The following is a 20,761-nucleotide window of genomic DNA, read 5'->3' on the forward strand; positions in this document are numbered from 1 at the left end:
GCCTCGTTCGCGGCGGCCCACGTGTCCCTCGGTCAGGGCGCAGATAAATAAAAGGTGGCATTTTCGTGTAAAGAGGTGCTATGCAGCAGTCAGAAGGAATAACCTTGTACGAATAGATAGATCGGTGTCTACGTAAACATACAGATGAATATACAGAGATCGATCTGTATACAGATATGTCTCCCAGTGTGAATAGCTGTCAAAACCACAACACAGAGGAAGAAGACAAGTATTTGAATTAAACAGCAATAGGGCACCGTTGTATAAAATAACCATCAGTACTATGCAGGGCGCACACGTGGCTGTAAATGTATACAGTGGGACACGTGAGGACTTCCTGAAGGTGATTGCTCCAGGGGAGCTGAGGCCGGGGACAGGACTGGGGCCTTCAACTGGACATCAAGACAAAGTACAGGTGACAGACTCATAGAGGTCGGTGCCGGCGGTGGGAACACAGGTAGTTACTCCATCACCCGACTCCCTGTACCTTTCTGAATGGCTGTCATTTCTCTAAAAAAGTAAGCGGGTGGGAACTGAGTCCCCAGGGCCCATCTACTGCCCACTCCTGCAGCCTCCACAGCCCACGCCGCTTTCGCCCCGAGTTTGGCTTTTTTGTGCAAGATGCAATTAACGCATTAGGCGGGGGAAGTCTTATCTGTACCCGGCCCAGCTCAAAGAAGAGGGAGAAATAAGAGCAGCCAAATTGAAGCCTTATTAAACCAAATTGGTTAGGTCTGATGGAGCCAAACCTAGACGGATCTTTAAAAGCTTATTTCATTTTTCCCTCCGGTCTGAACCTCTTTGAATTGAAGTAACTGATCCTGGTGTAAGCTTATTAGTGTCAACCTTGTGTGTTTCTTTTCCTCTCCAATTTACATTTTATTAAGTAATGATGAAGTTGCGAGGCCTCGACCCTCGCCGTTGGCACAGCCAGGAGCTTCCAGGCTCATTAATGGAACGAAAACGGATAATGGGGTCCAATCTCATTACAGCCAGTACCATTATTACAGAAATCTCTGCACATCGGAAAGACTGCTAAGTCCCCTTCTTTGCAGCGTCTGTTGATGCTGGAGGATGTCAGGGGGCCCCAGACCTGCTGTTCCTTTGCAGGAGGCTGCAGTGGTGTCGGCCCACCCATTTCTCACCCGACAGAGGGACGCTGCCAGAGAGCTCACTCGGGGGGTGGAGTGTACCGTGCACGCCGTGGTGGCGTCGATGCGTGTGATACGGCGTAAGAATAGGGGCTTTCAGGCTGGGCAGATCCGGATGCGGTGGGCACGTGCCTTACCCCCTGGGCCTCAGTCCCGTGGTCTGTCAGATGCGGTCACTGTTAGCACCTGGGCAGTTGTTGGGCGAACGGTAAGGACCAGCTCATCACTTGGTGAGCATTCAGCAGATGTGTCTCTCCTCTGCCTTCTGTGCCGGCCGGTGGGGAAACCGTGAGGTCTGCGTCCCGTGGCTGGGTGCCTGCTCTTCCACGGACGCTGCTCTGGAGAGCAGAGACGAACCCCTGGTGAACCCCACCCCGGGTCACTTCCGGGCCGGTGTTCAGTGGCCTCGGAAAGATCGCCGGTCACCGTGAGCCCGGCGTCCTGCCGAGTGCTCCAGACGCTGGAAACCGCAGTGCAGATGCTCAGAAGACGTGCGTCAGGCCTGGGGGCAGATGGGGCATTGGTCTGCTGTCCCACCGGGTCCGTCACAGACCTCCACGGAGGGCCTGTCCCGTGCTGGGGCCCTGCCACCCAGAGACAGACGCCAGGGGTGGCCGGAGGGGGCGGAGCAGCTGAGAAGTCAGGTCTGGAACTGTCCACTGCGCCTGGCCAGGGCAGGAGAGAGGGGCTGGGCGCCCTGCCTCTGCCCTGCCGGCTCTAGAGGCGGCCCTGACTCCCCGGCTCCTTCCCTGGAGCCGCCTTTGTGGGTTCGCGCCGGTGGTGCGGGGGGCATCCACCCCGCGGGCCCTGGCTCTGCCCAGCTCTGCAGGGCAGTGCGCTTCCTGCTCAGCTGCTCGGGTGGTCGGGAGACAGGCTGGGATGTCAGGCCCGCCCCGCCGTCCCGGCGCTTACCGTCCCAAGTCTCGGCCCGTTTGCTTTGTGACCTTGGAGACATCGAAAACCTCCTTCTTCATCCGTAAAATTGAATGTAAAAATATTGACCTACCCCGTTGGGTTTATAATGAAGAATAACCGACCCAGAGGATGGTAAGACTTCTTTGTTAATCAGACACAGGGCCAAACGGCTTAGCAAGCGTGAGCCTGAGTTTGAAAAATTGTTTGCTTGCTTGATGTTTTCCTTCTTCCTTGGGCCCGTCCTCCCTCCGCAGAAGTGCCTGGTGCCGGGGGGACGGGAAGAGGCCCTGCAGGCAGCCAGCCCTCGTGGGAGCTGAGCTCAGGCGGCCAGCCTGCTGATCCCGAGCAGAAGGCCTTCCTGTCCCCCTCGACGGCATCCCTCCCCCCGCCACCCGCCTTCTCTGTCCTCACTGTTGGCGAGCCTCAGCCTTGCTCCTCCCCTGCTTGGGAGGCTCCTCACCCTGGGTGTGGCCTGGAACCTCTAACCGCCCATCCAGCCTCGGGGCCAGTCTCGCCCTCCCACGCAGCTCTGGAGCCCCACAGGCCTCTGAGGATGTGTAGGTCCCAGGCCAGGACTGGAGCTCCCTGGGGCAGGGACGCTGCTGCACCCGTTTACACCACACGTGTGTGCTGAGGTCTCCTATGTGTCAGGCGCTGTGCTGGGCACTAGAGATGTGAATGGGAAAAACGGAAAAAAACGAAGCCCCTGCCTCGTGGAGGCCACATCCCATGCGGGAGAGACAGTCAGCGAGCAGATACGTGATGTGTCGGGGGTGGAGAGCGCCGTGAATAAAAGGAAGGAAGCAAAAGAAGGCAGAGGCGTGGGGGCGGCGGGCCTGTCTCTTACTGGGTTGCAGGGTGGGGGCGTGAAGGATGGAGAAACATTTGAGCAGAGACAGGAAGGAAATGAGGGAATGAGAAATGTGGCTCTCTGGGGGAAGAGCGTCCTGGCCAGAGGCCCTGGCAAGTGCAAAGGCCCTGGGGTAGGAGCCTGGCGTGTCTGGGGAGCAGGAAGGGCCGTGTGACTGACCTGACGTGGGTGGGGGCGGAGCGGTCGTAGCAAAGAAAACCAGGGCAGCGGCAGGGACCGACCGTGAGGCCCAGTCAGAGCGTGGACGTGAGCTTCTACAGAGCGAGCTGGAAGGCAGGGAGGGCGCAGGGCACGACGCCCCTCACGGTCGGGGGGCGCCGGCGGTGGGGGGGCCCGGGTGCTGGGCCTGTGCGGGAGCTAAAGCCTCCTGGGTCTCCTGACGACGGGCACGGCGACGAGGGTCACGCAGGATCAGGGAACACGGAAGTGGCGCTCCCGAGGGGGACGGGGCTGCAGGGCAGTCCAGGAAGGCAGCCTGCCCTCCCCTCGTGCCTCTCCCGGCGCCTCCCGCCCTCTGAGCTCCCGGCTGCCCTCAGGCTGGATGCTGGACGGTCCGTCACCCCCGCCTCCGCCCCCCATCCTGCTGCTGCTGCAGAAAGAACCCGAGCATCCTCCTTGCTGGCTTCCCGCCTTCCTTTCCTGTCCCCTGGCCCCCCGCCCCCGCGCCACGCAGCCAAGTGACCTTGTGAAGTGACCACTGGAGCGCGTCCTCCCCCTGCTCAGCCCCGGGCCCCCGCCGCCGGGACGTCTCTGGTCCTTCTCGTGGCGCAGGCGCCGGCCCCGCTCCCCTGGCCACCTCTTTTCCTGCCCGCCTTGGGGCCTCAGGCCCGCTCCGCTCTTCCCCTGCCTGGAGCCCCTGCGGGTGGTCCCTTCTCCTCCTTCTGGTCTCAGCTTCAGTGCCACCTCCTCAGGGAAGCCCTCCCTGACCACTCAGGAGTCATTAGGTCCCCAGTTAGTCCCCCTCACAGCACCTCCCCGTGGTCTTAGCATTCTGCCTTTATTAGCTGATGGTTTAATTAACGTCCCCCCCGCCTGCAAGCAGTCAGTTCCATAAGGTCAAAGCTGTGTCCGCCGTCCCCGGGCCGTTCCAGGGCCTGGGCCGGAGCTTGAGGGAAACTGGGTGACACGTGGTGCGTGGGTGCGTGGATGGCACCTCAGCCCCTCCACGTGGGTCTTAGTGAGGATTTGGTGAGTGAGTTGAGCAGGAGCGTCTCTCAAAGTTGCCTAGAAAATGACAGGAGAGGCTGTTTTTCCCACCTCTGAGCTGGTGAAAAGGGCCACGTCTCCTTGTTCGCGTCCTCGGTGGGGTCTTGTGTTCCTGATGTGGATCCCGGGGCGCTTGGCGGCCGACGGCGTGCTGCCCCGCTGCCCGCCCCCGTCTTGATCTGTTTCACCACTTCCTGTCTGGGCCCTAAAATCTTGATTTGCACAGTTATTTGTCTCGCTGCTCTTCACGGCGCCCTCTTAGGGCATCTTTACTACTTCAGTCCTAAGAACGTGAGCTCCGTGGGGAAGAGAACCTGCTTTGACTAGCGCCTGCTTGAGCCGAGGCCTGGGGGGCCGGGGGGACCGTCAGGTGTCACGGGGCCCCGGCCACCCTCGGGGGAAGCTCGTGAACGCGCGGGCCCCGCTCCGGCCCCCGCTCCGGCCCCCGCGGGTCTGGACTCCGCGCTCGCGCTCCGCCAGCTGGGCTCTCGCCATGAGGGGCGCATCCCTTCTCCCTCCTGAGGGGCTGCCGAGGGCCGGCTCTGTCAGCAGCCGTCCGTGCCGGGCGCCGGGGCTGCCGCGGCAGGTGGAGCGTGGCCCTGTCTTCGGGGTCCAGGAGGGAGACAGACACATCCGATGGGCAGAAATGAGGAAGTCAGACGGTGCCGAACGGTGGAGAAGACGTGTGTCCCCTGGGCGCATGTGCCCTGGAGCTCAATTTACCTGGCGGAGGCGAGCGCTCACTCGCCTGTGACCCAGCGGCTCTCGTCCGGGCCTGGGTCCCGCAGCCCTGTCCCCACACCGGCACCCGCAGGACCCCTGCATAGGAGGGGACCCGTCACACCACACCCAGCAGGAAACCGGAGACCCCCCAGGGGCTCGTGGAAGGGAGACTGGATGGGGGCCTGCGTGCACCGTGAGATGCACGGCGTCACGACAGGTAAGCCGCAGGTGCGGGCAGCACGGGCACCACCTCCAAGTTCAGGATCTCACGACACAAAGCAAATTACCGATTAGACACATGCACTGCATGTGTGGTAAATCTCTACACCATTATAGACACGTATCACTCAGAAGAAAAGGCATGTGACACGCCAAATTCGAGAGAGCAGTTCCCTCTGGCTGGGGGAGGAGCACGTGGGGAGACAGGCGTTGAGGCTAATGTTTTGGTTTATATTGTAATTTAAGTCAGTAAATGCACGGGGGCAGGGGCTGACCGAGCCGTCAGCCAGCGGTGGCCACAGAGAAAGTCAGGTTCGGAGTCGGCTGAGGAGAACAAGCAGCTCTGTCCAGAGTGGGCGGGGCGGGGGGGGGAGCCTTGGGAGCTGGGGTTTAGGGATGGGCAGGAATTTGCCAGGCGGAGGTCGTCCCAGGGAGAGGAGCCTCGGGGGCAAAGCTCAGAGGCGTGCCTGCGGGGAAGATGTCCAGGCCGGGGCCTGTCGAGTGGGCCATGGGGTGGGAGGTTCCAGGGAAGGCCGCTCGCACTCTCGGGGGAGCCAGGCCAGCAGGGGTCCCGGTGGGGCAGCAGAGGGGGTGCCCTGGGTGGGGGCACTGACCCCCCGTGGAATTTCAGTTGGTCAGAGGGTCTTCCTCATCACGGCATTTCCACCCACGAGGCTTGAAAGTCACGCTGTAGGCGATGGGAACCCACCAGGGCTAGGCTCGTGCCGAGGAGTTACTTCATCAGACGCGGTAGGGAGCTGGCCTGCAGGGCCTCCGGGCTTGAGGGCCTGGGGACGGCTCCCGGCTCCGGCGGAGGAGGCCTGACTGGGTCCTGCCTCGCTGGGCAGACGCTCCGTGTAAGGTACCATTCTCCGGTTCCTCTGACGTGCACTCCTGGAAACCTTAGTTTCCCGTCGCCCTGACAGACCGTTTCAGAGATGTTTTATGTTTCTCTTTGATTGATCTTGGCTGTGGCTTTTGACACTGTGCTTCTCACTTTCTCTGCCCCCTGACCTCCTGGTTAGCTCGTTAACGGTCTCTAAACAAACACTTAAGTATCAGGCTCTCCAGGAAAGGACCGGGCTCCTGCGGCCCACGTCAGCACAGCACCCCCTTTATGGAGAGAAAACGGGGGCTCCGCACACCCGACTTCGTAGACGGGGTGCTCGCGACCTGAAGGTCAGAGGTGTCTTCGGTGTGATGATTTTTGATGGCGCGTTTTCTGAAATCGATTTCACGTTTCTCTGCTGCGCTAACCAGAGGTCCCGGCACAGGTTTGATCTTATCACTGCGACGTGGATCTTGGTGTAGACGTTTGTTCGTTTTGTGAACGTTTGTTGGGGCCTTTTCTGTGTCTGTTCCTGATTCAGCAACCGTGGGTGCAGAAATGTGCCGGCGTGTTGGTCGGTGTGACGGTTTGGAAACAGATCGGGCGCTCCTTTGCCATCGCTCCTGGTGACGTCCGGCCTGCACCCCCACTGCAGGGCCTCCCCCCACCCGCGCCTGTGCACCTGCGGGTCCCCCCATTTAGAGTGGACTTTCTCTGGCCTCCGCACAGCCGGTTCTTACGATGGGGTCTCGGCTCAGACATGGCCTCCGCAGAGGTCTCCCTGACCTCTGACGGCAGACAGCCCGACTCTCCCCACCCCCAGGCCGCCTCCAGCGTCACCATGTGATGTTTCCTCCGGAGCGTCTCATAAACAGTTTACAGATTATGGTGGCATTAGTTACATGTATCTATACACAGAACTGTTATGTATCGGTTTTATTTATGTTAATATAAATTTTGTTCATATTAATATATTTGTAACGTTGTTGCTGTTTCTGGACGCTAAAGCTCTTTGAAAACGTAGCTGGCTCTGTCCCACTCGCGGAACAGCGCCTGGCATACAGCAGCCCCAGGGGACCGTGTGTCTGGTGAATGAAGAGCCACTCTGCCCGGGAGAAGCCCGCCGGCTGGCAGCGGGCAGGCCCAGAGCAGGCCGTGACAGCGCAGCAGGTGGGGTGGGTCAGGAGGGGCCGGGGCAGCGCTGAGGAGAGACAGCAAGTCCTGCCCACGGGGGTCTGGGCGGACTTTCCGGAGCAGGGCTCTTTGTCCTGGGCTTTCCAGGCAGGCGTGGGGCCGGCAGGGAAGCAAACCTCAACAGAGGGCTGGGGAAGAAAGCGTGGCGTGGGGCCTGGGGGTGGAGCAGGAGGAGAGGGACCCCGGCGGTGCTGGATGGGCTGCAGTAACCGCTGCCTGCGTCCCGGCCTGGGTGCCCCGTGAACCTGGCGCCGCGTTTGCAGGGTGGAGCCTGCTCCGCGCAAGGGGCACCCGACCCGGTGCCGGTGAGCGTTGGCGGCGCCGGGACGGGGGCTTCTCGGCCTGGGGCCCCCCAGCCTTGAGGCTCGGCCTCAGAGCTCCCTCTCTTGCTCCCGACCAGGTGGTGAGGAAGGTGAAGTCCATGCAGATGTTCCACACACCCGTCACCTCTGCCGTGCAGGGGGACCGGCTGGGCATCTGCGTCACCCAGTTCGACCCCAGGCTGCTGGAGCGCGGCCTGGTGTGCGCCCCCGAGTCCCTGCACACGGTCCACGCGGCCATCATCTCCGTGGAGAAGATCCCGTATTTCCGGGGGTGCCTGCAGACCAAGGCCAAGTTCCACATCACCGTGGGCCACGAGACGGTCATGGGCCGGGTGATGTTCTTCAGCCCCGCCCCCGACGGCTTCGACCGGGAGCCCGTGCTGGACTCCTTCGACTTCTCCCAGGAGTACCTCTTCCAGGAGCAGTACCTGTGCCCGGGCTCGGGGCCGGCCGAGACGGACGGCGGTGAGGCCGACCGGAGGGCGGGCCAGGCCTCCGAGGGCCGCTGCCCCCGGCAGCAGTGGGCCCTCGTGGAATTCGAGAAGCCCGTCACCTGCCCGCGGCTGTGCCTGGTGATCGGCTCCAGGCTGGACGCAGACATCCACGCCAACACGTGCCGGCTGGCCTTCCACGGCGTCCTGCTCCACGGGCTGGAGGACAAGAACTACGCCGAGAGCGCCCTGCCCGGGCTTCGCGTGTACAAGCTGAAGCACAAGCACGGCGTCGTGGAGCGGGTAAGCGGCCTTCCCCCTCCCCCCTGCCCACCGCCCCTCCAGACAGGGAGCCAGGCGGGAGTGGCCTGCATCCTCTCCGCCAGTTGGAGCCAGGCTGACACGCAGGCGGGGCCCAGGAACCCGCCTGGCCCGCCTGGTCAGTGCAGGTGGTTCCCTGGGCGGCCCCCAACCCCCGTCACCTGCGCCTGCAGCCCTGCATGGGAGCCCATGCCTACCGGGCCGCGGGGTGGATGGGTGGGCAGACACGCAGGCCTCACTGTCCCTGCGGCGTGTGCTCGTGGGGGTCCGGGATGGCAGTGGGTGGTCCTGGGCCTCGACCGGGTTCCACTGACTCAGAGCAGCAGTGCTGGGACCCCCGTGCCAGGGAGCTCAGGTTCGTGGGGGGTCTGCCCTGAGGTTCTCGGCAGGCCGTGAGGTTCTGTGCCTCACGCGGCAGAGGAGGGTCACCCCTCCTCGTCCAGCCCTGAGTCCGCGCGGGTGCCGGGTGACAGGAGGAGGTGTCCAGGGCCTGACGGTGGGCGTGCCGGGGTTCCCGTCACTCACGCCCTCCGGTCTCACCCCCGACCCCGGGCCCCCGCGTGTTCCCCTCCCACCCCACCCCTCCCTTCTCAGGATCCTCCCTGGCTGCTCAGGCCCTGCACCCCTTCCGCTCCAGCCCTGTGGGGAGATGAGAAGACGCCCTTCCTTACCCACTCGCAGGTCCATATGCAGGATCCTCAGCCCCATGGGCTCGGGCATATAGCCCTGCGGCCCAGCCGGCGGAGCCAGGGCTCCTGTGTTGCCTTGTGCACACCCTGGAGCTGGTGCACACGGCTGCCCTCCGCTAAGTTTACTCTCTGGGCCCCTGTTTCCTCATTTGTAAAAATCACATGGGCGTGGGACTTCCCTGGTGGCGCAGTGGTTAAGAATCCGCCTGCCAGTGCAGGGGACACGGGTCCGAGCCCTGGTCCGGGAAGATCCCACACGCCGTGGAGCGACTACGCCCGCGAGCCACAACTACTGAACCCACGTGCCACAACTGCTGAGCCCGCGAGCCACTACTACTGAAGCCCGCATGCCTAGAGCCCATGCTCCGCAAACAAGAGAAGCCACGACAATGAGAAGCCCACGCGCCGCAACGAAGAGTAGCCCCCGCTTGCCGCAACTAGAGAAAGCCCGCGCACAGCAACGAAGACCCAACGCGAACAAAAATCAATCAGTCAATCACATGGATGGAGGTGGGCAAATGAGGGCTCATGCCTGGGACAGTAAATGCCCTGCCCCACCCCACGCCTCAGACTGCTGCCACAACCCGGGCCCAGTGGGCCCGGCAGCTTGCGCAGTTCCACCCACATCACCAGAGAACGAAGGTGTTGCACCGACTCCCACTCGCTCACCTCTCCAGGCCGCCGGGGTGAAGACAGCACCGCACCCTCGCGTGCATGGTGGGCCCAAAGCGTGGCGGGCACAGGCAGGCCAGCGGGCTGGGCAGGGGCTGCCAGGGGACGCGGGCGCAGCCGAGCAGAGGACCGGGCACGGCAGGTCTCCCGCCAAGGCCACAGGGACCCAGCGTGCGCGGGACGGTCCCCTGCAGGCCAGGCGTCGGATGAGTCTCTTCCCCTCAGTTTCCTTGCTGCAAAAGTGGGGGCCGTGCTCCCCACCTCTCAGGGCGGTAGGAGGAGGGGAGGCCGCTGTGTGTGAACTGCCAGCGGAGAGAGCCGGGCTCAGCGCCGTTCACTTGGACTTCCCTTGCGGCGCGGCGGCCCAGGCTACCACGCGGCTGCACCTCTCTCTCCCCCGTGGTGGGGTCAGGCCGGGCGTGCCGGCCACCCTGGGCCTGGCATCCACTGGCACCAGACAGGGAAGGCCTGAGGGCATGGCAGGAGGAGCCTGTGGCCTCTGCCCAACCAAGGGTAAACACGCAGACGCCACTGGGAACACTGGCCGGCTTTGAAGTCTGAAGCGGCACTGCCTGCCGGCTCCCAGCTCTCCCCGCTCCACTGCCGATGGCTTGTTGGATGTGCCCGGGGCACCGGGTGCGGGCGGGCCCGCGACTGCCTCTGGTCAGCGCGGGTTCCTCGCCGTCCGGCGGGCTGGGCCCCGCAGCTCCTGGAGGAAGCGATGCTGCGGTCCGGCCACAGCCGCTCGGCCGGCTCTGCTGCCCCTTGCCCGGCACTCCGCTCCCAGGCTGCTCAAGGAACAGAAGTTCTTCCTGCGGCAGAGGCTGAGCAGGCCCTCCCCTGGGGAAATCCGACGGCTGCCCGAGTGTGCTGGCCCAAGCCCAGGCCTCTCTCCTGCCGTCCAAACAGCGTCTGCTAGCCGAGACTCTCCCTCAGCTGCCCGAATGCTGATCGGCCCCCCTTTGAAAATCGCCTTTTTTGTTGCCGCGTCGGTGCAGGCTCGGGGCAGCTGGACGCGGTGGGGAGAGCCGGCTCTGGGTCTGATCTGATATACTGAGCAGGTGCTGCTGCCCCGGCCCGGCCGTGGGCCAGTCACCCCCCTCCCCCACCCCCGGGACCCGCCGCTTCTTTTACGGAGTCGACGGGGAGTTGACGCGACCGCGCACGCGAGGGCCTGGCGTGAAGCGCGAGCCTGGCACGCGGTGAGCGCCCAGCAGAGAGCTAGCCTCCCTTTTTCTCCAGGAGAACGCAGCTGCCTCCGGGGACGGTGCACTTGTACGTCCTCGTGAGCACCGGCAGGGGCCTTGCCCGCGTTGGTGCCTGGTGACGGGAGCAGAACCAGGGAGGGAGGCTCCGGGCGTCGGGGTCGTGGGCCGCCGGGCTCGTCACTGCCAGGCCGGGTGCCTGCTCGGTGCTGGGCAGGCCCGGTTTTGAGGAAGACGGCCCGGTCGGCCTGGGAGCCGTTGGGGGACGCCCAGAGCCCGGCCGCCCGAGGCCTCCCCGCCTGGGCCTCTGGAACTCGCTTGACCAAATGAAACAACGTGCAGGCGAACGTCCGTTCCTGGGTTTGCACCAGGAGATCACAAGGGGTGGATCGTTGCCCCCCGGTGTACTTGGGCGTCGGACCCGCCTCGCCCCGCGCTGGGGGAGAAGATGCAGCCTCGGCACCTGGTTTCTGAGGCCAAAAAGGATGGATGAGGCCGGGCATCGCTGTCCAGGGACCTGGGAGGTGTCGTGTTCCCGGTGACGCCGAGGGCCCATTCGCGGCAGAGGTCTCCCCCGGCTCCCGTCCTCCGAGGGCTGCGTAACGCGCTCTCGAGGCTCTGGGTGCGCTAGAGGAGCCCCCGCCGCAGGTACTGCCTCCGTCCTTCTCCCAGCCTCATATTCTGCTGATCGAGGTTCTGGCCTCCGGGCAGTTGTCCTGCTACCGGGTCTCAGGTGTTAATGCCAGCACCAACACCCCTCATCCTAGCAACGGCCTTTCGCAGAGGAAGGAACGGAGGTTCAGAGAGGCCCCGTGCCCCAGATTGCAGAGCTGGAGGACACGGATCCGGGCCCAGCCTTGCCAGCCCTCTCTGCTCGGGGCCCCGCTTCACAGCCAGCTGCCCGTGTCTCCTTGCTGCCGCTTCTCCGATTTGAATTAGAATAGTCGCTTCAGAACTTGGGCAACTCCCAAGCCTCTTCGTGGCAGCCGGCCCTGAGAGAGACACACACGTGTAACGACATAATTACGTGCGCCGCCAGCCAAGTCCCCACTCAGAGGCCGGGGACAGAGGGGACTCGCCTGGTGTGGAGGCGAGAGCCCGGGCTCTGTGAGCAGCAGTGACTGAGCTTGGGGAACGCGGCCTCCAACCGCCAAAGGCCGAGAGACGAAGCGGACGGCTCCCACAGCCGGTGCGCGTTCCCCTCGGCGCCGTGGCTGTAACTGTGTGGCGGCTGAGCACGGTTCCCGGGGAGCTGACGCCCGCAGGTTCCAGGCGCGTTGCCTTTGGCTCCTCATCACGGGGGGGGGGGGGGCGCAGAAGGAAAGCCTCCGTCTCGTCTCAGAAGGTCTTCGCTTGTTGGATGTGCTGGTGTGTCTGATCTCTGGGGTCTCTGCCTTGGCTGGAAGAGTCACGTGGAGAAGAGCGCAACCGTCAGGGGCACGCACGTTCCGGAGACGGAGGGGCCGAGCTTCACCATCTCCCGCCGCCCAGGACACATGCCGCCTCGGGTCTTCCTGCGGCACTGCAGACAGGCCTCCCCTCTGGCCAGCGTCATTCGCTGAGGGCTCCTGCAGCAGCCGCCTGCCGAGCCCCTCTCACGGCCCCACCCCCTGTAACTCCTGGAGGGGTGTGTTCTGGGGGCGCAGACATGTGCACCTGCCACCCCTGCCAGTCCTGAACACTCCGGCGGGGACGTTGCAAAGGCCTGGCCAGCTGGGCTTTGAGTTTCCACTGCGCCCCTGGCTCTGGCATTCGCGACCTGCTCAGATCTCGTCCCTGAGCTCAGCTCTGACCTCTGCAAAGTGGCCGTGGAAATCCCTTGCAGACAAGGGCTCTGCGAGGGCTCGTTGGGACCCACTGGTGCCTCAGTCCGCACAGGCTGGGGTCTCCGAGGGGCTGGGGGTCGGGGGTCTCCGGGGGCTCTCCTCCCAGAGACAGGCAGCCTCAGCAGCCAGGCTGACCTCGGGACCAGCCTCTGGCTGTGGGGAGCGTGGAACGGCTGGTCCAGAACCATTGGGTCGGTTCAGCCGAAGTCCTGGCGCCTGCTGGACCAGGCTGGGCTTCTGGCGAGGCTGGGACAGAGCTCCGCGTGCAGGCCGTCCTGGCGGAGGGTACAGATGGGGGTCCCGCGAAAGCGGTGGGGCCACCCTTCACCACTTGGGGCTGGTGACGTCTGCTCGCCTCGACTCCCCTGTGCTGAGGTCGGAGGAGCCGCCTCCATTCAGTTCACCCTGCAGTCTCGCTGGATGCCCCGCAGCGGCAGCGGGGACACCCGCAGGCGGTGCGGTGCGGAGGGCAGAGCCGGGTCTGGCCCGCGAGGGGAGCCCTGTGGGTCCGGAGGACAAGGAGGAGTTCTCGTGTGGGAGCGAGGCTGTGAATTACACAGGGCCGTGCAAGTGGGAGTGATTATGCTTATTGTTGCCTGTATCCGATTCATCCATCACTGGGGAGAGGAGGAACGCACGTACCTTTTATCTAGCGCTATGAATCAAGCAGAATAGGATATGTTTTTCCAAAAGGTTTTTAGGGTAAACGGTGCCGTTTCTGCTTTTCAAAACAATCCATCCGTTTGGCCCTTGGCCAGATCGTGGCATCTTGGGCAGAGGCAGGATGTCTCTGAGCCTGGCCGCCGGGGGCCGCCGGGAGCCGCCGGGAGCTGCCGGGAGCCGCCGGGAGCCGCCGGGAGCAGGTCCCACCACTGGCAGCGCGTCCGGCCTCCACGCGGCCGCCCGAGCTGGTGCCTGGTGGGACTGCATATGCAGCTGCGCCAGGCCAGCGCCCGGGGCCGGGAGGGCAGGAGGAAGCCTCCCCAGTCTCTCCCGTGGCCCCCTAGCGGGACCCGGCATTCTGAGGCCTGGTGGAGCTGGCCTTTACACACGCGTGTGCACACACGCCCCCCTCCCTTCTCTCTGCACAGAGGCCTGGCACCTTCCTGGCGCAGGCCCCGGAGAGGAGCCAGGCAGGTCCAGGGAGGCCTGCGCCTGAGCCGCCGGAGGCCAGGGCTGGGGGGACTCACACATCGCCCACCCCAAGCCCAAGCCCCTGCCCCTGGGAGAAGGTTCCAGAGGAGCACAGCTCATGGCGAAGCCAGGGCTGCCCCAGGCCAACTTCCTGACACACGTGTGCCTCCGCTCAGCCTGGGCCTCCACACGGGCAGCCGCGAGCCCGGGGAAACGGGGCTCTGCCAGGGAGAGCCGTGGGGGCGCCGCAGAGGTGGGGCCGCGGTCTGCGGGGTGGACGTGGGCCAGCCCAGGGAGGGGCCCTAGGCTGGGACACGCGTGCGTGTGCCGGCTGGGACGGCAGAGGCCGGCTTCTCGGATCCTCCTCGCTGCGGGGCATGCTGGGGGGGGGGGGGGCAGCCTCGGGAGTGGGCACCATCCCCTCGGCCTGCAGTGCCGGGAAGGCTTTCCTGAGGGGCACTGCCAGCTTGGGGACAGGCGGGCGGGCAGCCACGCAGAGGCGGGCAGCTGCGGACTCTTCGTCACCCCTGCCCGTGGGCTCTGTGGCCGTGGGTGGGCGGTGCCTCCTCCTCCCATCTGTCGGGTGGGAAAGTGCCACGTGGATGAGCCGAGCGTGTCCAGCCAACCAAGTGCCCACAGCCGGCCCGGTGCAGCCCAGGCCCGGCAGGCGTCCGTGGCAGGGGGGAGTGGCGAGAGGGGCCGGGCGTCGCCCGGGACACGGGCGGACCGCCTGGGCCGGGTGGCGGCCCAGCCTTTCCCAGGCACTAACGCCCTCTCCGGGGCTGGGTGTGGGCACAGGTGACGGACGACTACAGTGTGATCGGCCGCTCCCTGTTCAGAAAGGAGACCAACATCCAGCTCTTCGTGGGGCTCAAGGTGCGCCTGTCCACCGGGGAGCTGGGGGTCATTGCCGGCGCCTTCGGCCAGAGTGGCAAGTTCAAGGTCCACATCCCTGGTGAGTGTGGTCATTTCTTTCTGCTCACGGGAGCCGTGCAGGGAAGGTGGCGACGGCACCCAAACGCTGGCCCTCGGCTCAGGGTCTAGGCCCGCCCATGCCAACGTCGCGGGCTCAGCCCACGTGGCGTCGTGGCTTCTGGTCCGGCCACCTGTGGCTGGAAAGCCAGTGTGTGTCCTGGAGGAGCCTGGCGTGGACCCGGCATCTGGTCCGACCGCCCACTGCACCATCCCGTGGCCTGTGCGTGGACAGGACGGTGCTGCTCTAACAGGCGGTTCCGAGGGGCACGGTCGGTGAGGGAGACCACCAGGGCTGGCACGCGGCCCCGGAGTCAGAGCGTTTTCCAGAACGTGCGTTGCCCCCTCCTTTCCTGCCTCCGGCTCGGTTTGAGGTGGGACTTGTCTACGGCGGGGCCGAAGTACGCGTCTGCCCCTGGGACACAGCTCCCAGGTGTCCTCAGCTCCGCCCCTGTCACCCCTCGCAGCCCAGCTTCCTGAGGTCCCGCTGCGCCAGGTGTGGTGGCCGTGGCCGTGGGCGGGGGCGGGGGCGGGGCCAGAGCGAACCCGTGCAGGAGGCGTGGACCGTGAGCCGAGCGGGAGCGGGCCGTGGGCAGCCGGGGAGGTCCTGGGGAGAGGGACAGCTGAGTAGGGCCTGGTCACAGGGAGGGAGGGAGCCCCGTGGACGCCAGGCGAGGGGAGCTCGCAGAGAGGGAGACGCGGAGGCCCCGGGGACGGGGCGGGGCACGGAGGCGGGGGCCTGTCCTCGCCGACAGGCCCGAGGGCGCTTCCGTTAGCGGGTCCGTGCGGTGCACACGCGTGCCCTCACACCCACGTGCGGCTGTGCTGCTTGGAGCTGCGGGACTCGGGGATGGGAAGCTGCGGCGGCTGCGTCTGGTCGGCATGGGGCCTGGGACGGCACCCCCGGCAGACTCTCCGTGTGGGGTGGTGCCCGCCCGGCTGGGAGGCAGGGTCCCCTCCCGAGAGCCTGGCCCAGCCGTTGCCTCGTGAGTCCCCCTCTGCGCCTCGCGAGGGAGGGCGGCGGGCGGCAGAGGCCCGCTTCCTGCGGCCTGGGCTGCGTGACTGTGCCCTGAGGCCTCTACCGAGGCGGGAGCCCCGTCACGGATGAGGGACCCCGGGCAGGGAGGGGTGCCCGCGGGAGGCCAGCCCCAACACTGGGCTTCGGGCTCCCATCCTGTCCTCCCCGCCGTCCCTTGGCTGCTCCTGGGTGTCACTTCAGCCAGACTGGGCCCCAGGGAGCACGTGCAGGCCTGTGTCCAGAGCTCCGTCCCCAGGGCCCCAGCCTGCACACGCGGGGCCCTCTGGGCACTGGGGGGCGAGAGCTAAGCTGCCTGCGGGGAGAGGCCCACCCCGGGCGCTCGCCCACCAGGCCTCGGGGCCCTGCTGGTCCACACAGAGGGACGGAGGGCGGCGTCCACGTCCTCTCCCGGGGTGGACGGCATCGTGCCGACCTTGCCCTGCTCCCCTTCCTCTAGCCCCGGGCAGACCAGAGTTGGGTGTCCCAGAGCAGGAACATGGGAGGGGGCGTGTTTGGGGCCCTGGGCGCTGGGGTGGGGCAGGGGGCCGGTGGTGACGCAGCTTCAGGCAACCCGGGTTCACATTCCTGCCGTAGGTCAGTGTTGCCTTTTAATACGTCTGCTTCCTGTCTGTGGCTCTTAAGCTTCTTATTAAATATAACTGGTCAGATTCCTTCGTCCCACCCCTCCCACTCCCGGCCTCCCTGCCCTCCACCGCCGCGGCTTGTCTTTTCCTGCCATCCCTCCCCTGAAGAATTACTTTTAACCTTTTTGAAGTGCTAATTGTGAAAGAATCTTCAGTAAACCGGACGTCCAGCGCCGGGCGGAGCAGCTGCGGGGCTTGTGGCCCAAGTCGGGGACGAGCCGGTCAGGAGCCGGGGTTTCGGGGCCGCGCGCTTGTCGGCCCCCGGAGCAGGGGGCGTCTGGGGCCCGCAGACCGTGGACGGGGCGGCGTGGAGCGTGGCGTGCGGGCCTCGCACTGGCTCTGCAGGACAGGCGGCCTGGATGGCGACTGAGGAGCCCTCTGGGAGTCCTGCCCCGCCCCGCCCGCAGGCCCAGGCGCACTGGGCCGCTCGCCTCGGGCGCGAGGCCCACAGGGCCAAGCCGGGGTGTCGGAGGCCGGGGGCAGGTGACAGGGAGTGGGGGCAGCAGGGACCGCTGCTCGGGCCTCGCTGCTCCCACGCGATGGGACGCAGGCCCGGGAATCAGACTTCATCTGGTTCAATTTTTATGGAAAATTTCCTGATTGAAAACTAAAACTGTCTGAACTAAACGAAACCTGCCTCTGGGCTGGGTCTGGCCATCGTGACTTGTGACTCCTACTTGAATTTCGGGAAGGACACGTGGGCCTCGGGTTCAGGAGTCCAAGCTGAGCCGCAATAAGGGAGCAGTGTCTTACAGAGCCATCACTGCTGGCTTCGGAGACAAGGGTCCTGACCCTCGAAACCAGACGGGCTAGAGGGACAGCCCCACCCTGACGCCCAGGGAGCCCTCCCAGAAAGTCCCGGGCGGCCTCAAGGTTGGTTGGAAGGCCCCACGTTCACACAACGGCTCCCTGCAAAAGGGTCGTCTCCGTTTGTAAGGCCCGGGGGCCGGAAGCCCTACAAGACGAGTTGGGGACCCACCGGGCAGCACTGCTGGTGACAGGGTGGTGGGAGGAAGTCGCTGGGCAGGGACGGCTCCTCCGGCCACAACCTTCCTCTGTCCCGGCCCCGCACTGCTGGCGTCGGGTGGGCCTCTGCCGGTGCCTCGGAGCGACCCAGAGTGCCTGCGCCGTGAGGCCAGCGCCCCGAAGGGCGTGAGCAAGCTGAGCGGGGACGGGGTGGCGTGGAGACGCGGCAGGGGCCGCTCGGGGAGCGGGGCCTGGAGGCCCCCCAGAGGCGGGTCTCGAGTAAGAGGCTGACTTCATTTGACTCGTGGTTTTAAACGACCCCCTGGAGGATGGTTTAAGGAAGGCTGGAGGGGAAGTGGGGCGGCAGAAGTGTGCTGCAGTGCACAAGTGACCGTGAGGTCTGTGTCGTGTGCGTCGGAAGCCCAGGAGGGCTTCCCGGGGGCGGGGACATTCAAACAGAATCCTGCCCCATCCGTGGACCTCCTCAGGCCCAGCGTGAGGGGCAGAGGAGGCCGCACTCGAGGCCTGAGTGTGTGGGCGTGTTTGGGAAGCACAGCAAGAAAAGTGGGAAGGGCCACGAGCCGGGGCTGCGGAGGGCGTGAGGGCCGGGCCCGGGTCACCGAGTCGGGAGCCAGCGTGGTCCTGAGGTTCCCCGCGGGGCGGAGCACAGCCTCAGCTCTCAGTGCCCCCACCGGGTGTCACCACCCCGTCCTCACAGTGTCCCTAAGGACACGCGCAGCTCTGCGCAGCAGACGGACAGCTCTCTGGCCTGGGCTGCCCGGGGTCCTGCCGGCCCTGCAGCAGCCCCAGCCTGGGTCCCGACACCCACAGGAGAGCCCTGTCCTGTCTCCGCAGGCCCAGCTCAGAGACCCCACGACACTGCGGCGACCCCCAGCCGGCGCCAGCCGGGCGTCCGGGGCTCGGGACCAGGTTCGCTTGCGTCCCCGTCGCACGTCTTCGGGAGGGAGACTGAGCCTTGGGAACGAGACCTTTAGACAAGCTTAGCAGCGTGGCTGGAGCCCTGCCCACCACCAGCCTGGCCTCGTGCCTGCTTGGCCCAGCGTCCGGCGAAGCAGGGCTGTGGGCAGACGCCCTTGCCCTGCACCTCGCGGCATCGGGAGCGCGAGGGCCAGCCCTCGTGGGAGGTGGCCGCAGCCCAGGCGAGCTCTGGAGGAGGGGGCGGTTGGAGCTGGGCCTCTATGACTGTCCGCAGGCTTCACACCTGGTCCCGTCTCCAGCTCGGCTACGGCAGGTCGGGGTGGACAGCCGTGCAAACAAGATCGGGGGAAGCTGTCTGTGGTTTGTTTATTTATTTATTTATATTCGGCTGCGTTGGGTCTTCGTTGCTGAGCCCGGGCTTTTCTCTAGTTGCGGCAAGCGGGGGCTACTCTTTGTTGCGGTGCGCGGGCTTCTCAACGCGGTGGCTTCTCTTGTTGGGAGCACGGGCTCTAGAGCGCAGGCTCGGTAGTTGTGGCACACAGGCTTAGTTGCTCCGCGGCACGTGGGATCTTCCCGGACCACAGCTCAAACCTGTGTCCCCTGCATTGGCAGGCGGATTCTTAACCACTGCGCCACCAGGGAAGTCCCTGTGGTTTATTTTTTTATGTATTTTTATTTTATTTATTTAAATTTTTTTTTGCGGTACGCGGGCCTCTCACTGCTGCGGCCTCTCCCGCTGCGGAGCGCAGGCTCCGGACGTGCAGGCCCAGCGGCCTCGGCTCACGGGCCCAGCCGCTCCACGACACACGGGATCCTCCCGGCCCGGGGCACGAACCCGCGTCCCCCGTGTCGGCAGGCGGACCCCCAACCGCTGCGCCACCAGGGAAGCCCCCCTGTGGTTTATTTTTAAGAAAGAGGAGCTTAAGCAAGAGCCACTGTCCAGGTGGCGGACAGTGGTCTCTGGATGTGGTCGCTCAGCTGAGGACCGTGGGGGCCGGGCCGCCTCCTCACAGGCCGCCCACGTTCCGACCCCGCTCAGGAGGACAGCTCACTGCATTCAGAGCCTCCATTTCCCTCTGGTGAGATGGGGCTGGTCATCCAGTTGCGAGGGGCCGTGAGGACGAGGCCAGCGCACAGAGCCGCCCTGGTGGCCCGCCGTGTGTGCGTCCGGTCCTGGGAGCGCAGGCCCCGCCGGGCACGGGTCCCGTGGTCACAGCCGCCACTCAGCTCCACACGGCACAGCCCGGTAGAGTCAGGTCGTCCTGTTTCTCAGGAGAGTCTGAGAATCGGGGTCTTTGCGTGACATCTCCCTGTCCTCACACACGGGCCCCGTATCTGGCCTCCGTCAGTCCAGGCCCTCGACAGGCTACCTCTTCCTCCTGCTGCGGCCCTCGCCCCGCTTCCCTGAAGGGTACGTGGAGGCCCAGAGGATCTGGACGCCTGGCCCAGCAGACCCTGGAGTCCCCAGACGGAAGTGGGCGCTTCTCATGGGCGCTGCTCCACTGAGAGGCTTCTGGGAACCCAGTGAGGAGGGAAAGTGGACACTCAACCTGGTGCCAGGGGGAGGGGCTGCAAGGAGTCCTGGCCCTGGGTACTGTCGGGTTCCCATAAATAGGCCTTTGGACGACGGGCCTTTGGGCTGCATGTTCCCTCTGAGGTTTAAAATGAAGCTCGTTTTCCTTTCCTGTAAACTGCGCTCTCCCCACACACGTCCCCAGCCAACCACCCGCTCGTGCCTGCAGACTCTGCTTGGAGTGGATTCTTGGGCAACCTCAGGAACCTGTGCTTGGGACTCGACTCCTCCCCGGGGGCGGCCCCCGCCAGGGCTGCCCCGGCTTCTACTGAAAATACTGGCAGGCTGGGCTTTGTGCGGGCTTGACACCCCCGCCCGTCGGGGAGGTCGGAAGCAGGGCGCCTTCAGAGAGCAAGAGCTCTGGAGCCCACCAGACCCGAGCTGAAATCCTGGCTGGATTCTGAGCTCGGTTTCCTCGACTGGAAGGTGGGTTTTTGTGAGGGTTTTTCTTCCCAAGTTTTTGAGTAACTCCAAGCGCATGGAAAAGTTGAAAGAAGAGTTTACTGAACACTCGCGTTCCTCGGGTTACACAGCTGTTGGCACTTTGTCACGTTTGCTCTCCATGTGCTGACCCGCCCGGACGCTGGCTGTGGAGGTGCAGCTGCCCCCGCACTTCATCTCGCGCCCCTGAGGACTGGGCGTCTCCCACGCAGCCACGGTCCACCCTGGCTGGAGACCGAGGTACGGTCCATTGTCTGGTTTCCCCGGCGTTCCCGGGAGTGCCCTGCAGCGCCCTTCCCTGGAGGAGGACTTGGGGTGAGGAGCGCGCCCCGCATCTGGTGGTAGTGTCCCCTGGAAGAGCCCCAGCTTCCCCGCGTGGGTGATGTGGGTGTGAGCAGGTGAAGGCAGCCGCAGCTGACGTTCAAAGTCATCTTTGAAAAGAATCAGAACATGAAGTTGTACGTGCCGTGTCCTCTCGACCACGTAAAAAGAAGCTTTG

At 65.0% G+C, this 20,761-nt stretch overlaps 1 protein-coding gene across 4 annotated transcripts in view; it reads left to right on the forward strand.

Moving 5' to 3' along the window:
- Nucleotides 1-20,761, forward strand: part of EEFSEC (eukaryotic elongation factor, selenocysteine-tRNA specific) — a 223,154-nt gene that overhangs the window by 113,396 nt on the left and 88,997 nt on the right. For 3 of the 4 annotated variants that reach the window (XR_010842431.1, XM_059076708.2, XM_067043321.1), the window contains exons 5-6: nt 7,509-8,165; nt 14,508-14,664. Coding sequence is in view for 3 of the 4 variants with exons in the window: in XM_059076708.2 (XP_058932691.1) it covers nt 7,509-8,165; nt 14,508-14,664 (814 nt within the window). In the remaining variant the exon portion in view is untranslated. The remainder of the gene's footprint in view (nt 1-7,508; nt 8,166-14,507; nt 14,665-20,761) is intronic. The other variant, XM_067043322.1, reaches the window with a different exon arrangement.

Source organism: Kogia breviceps, chromosome 10 (assembly GCF_026419965.1).
Source record: "Kogia breviceps isolate mKogBre1 chromosome 10, mKogBre1 haplotype 1, whole genome shotgun sequence".
Lineage (NCBI taxonomy): Eukaryota > Metazoa > Chordata > Mammalia > Artiodactyla > Physeteridae > Kogia > Kogia breviceps.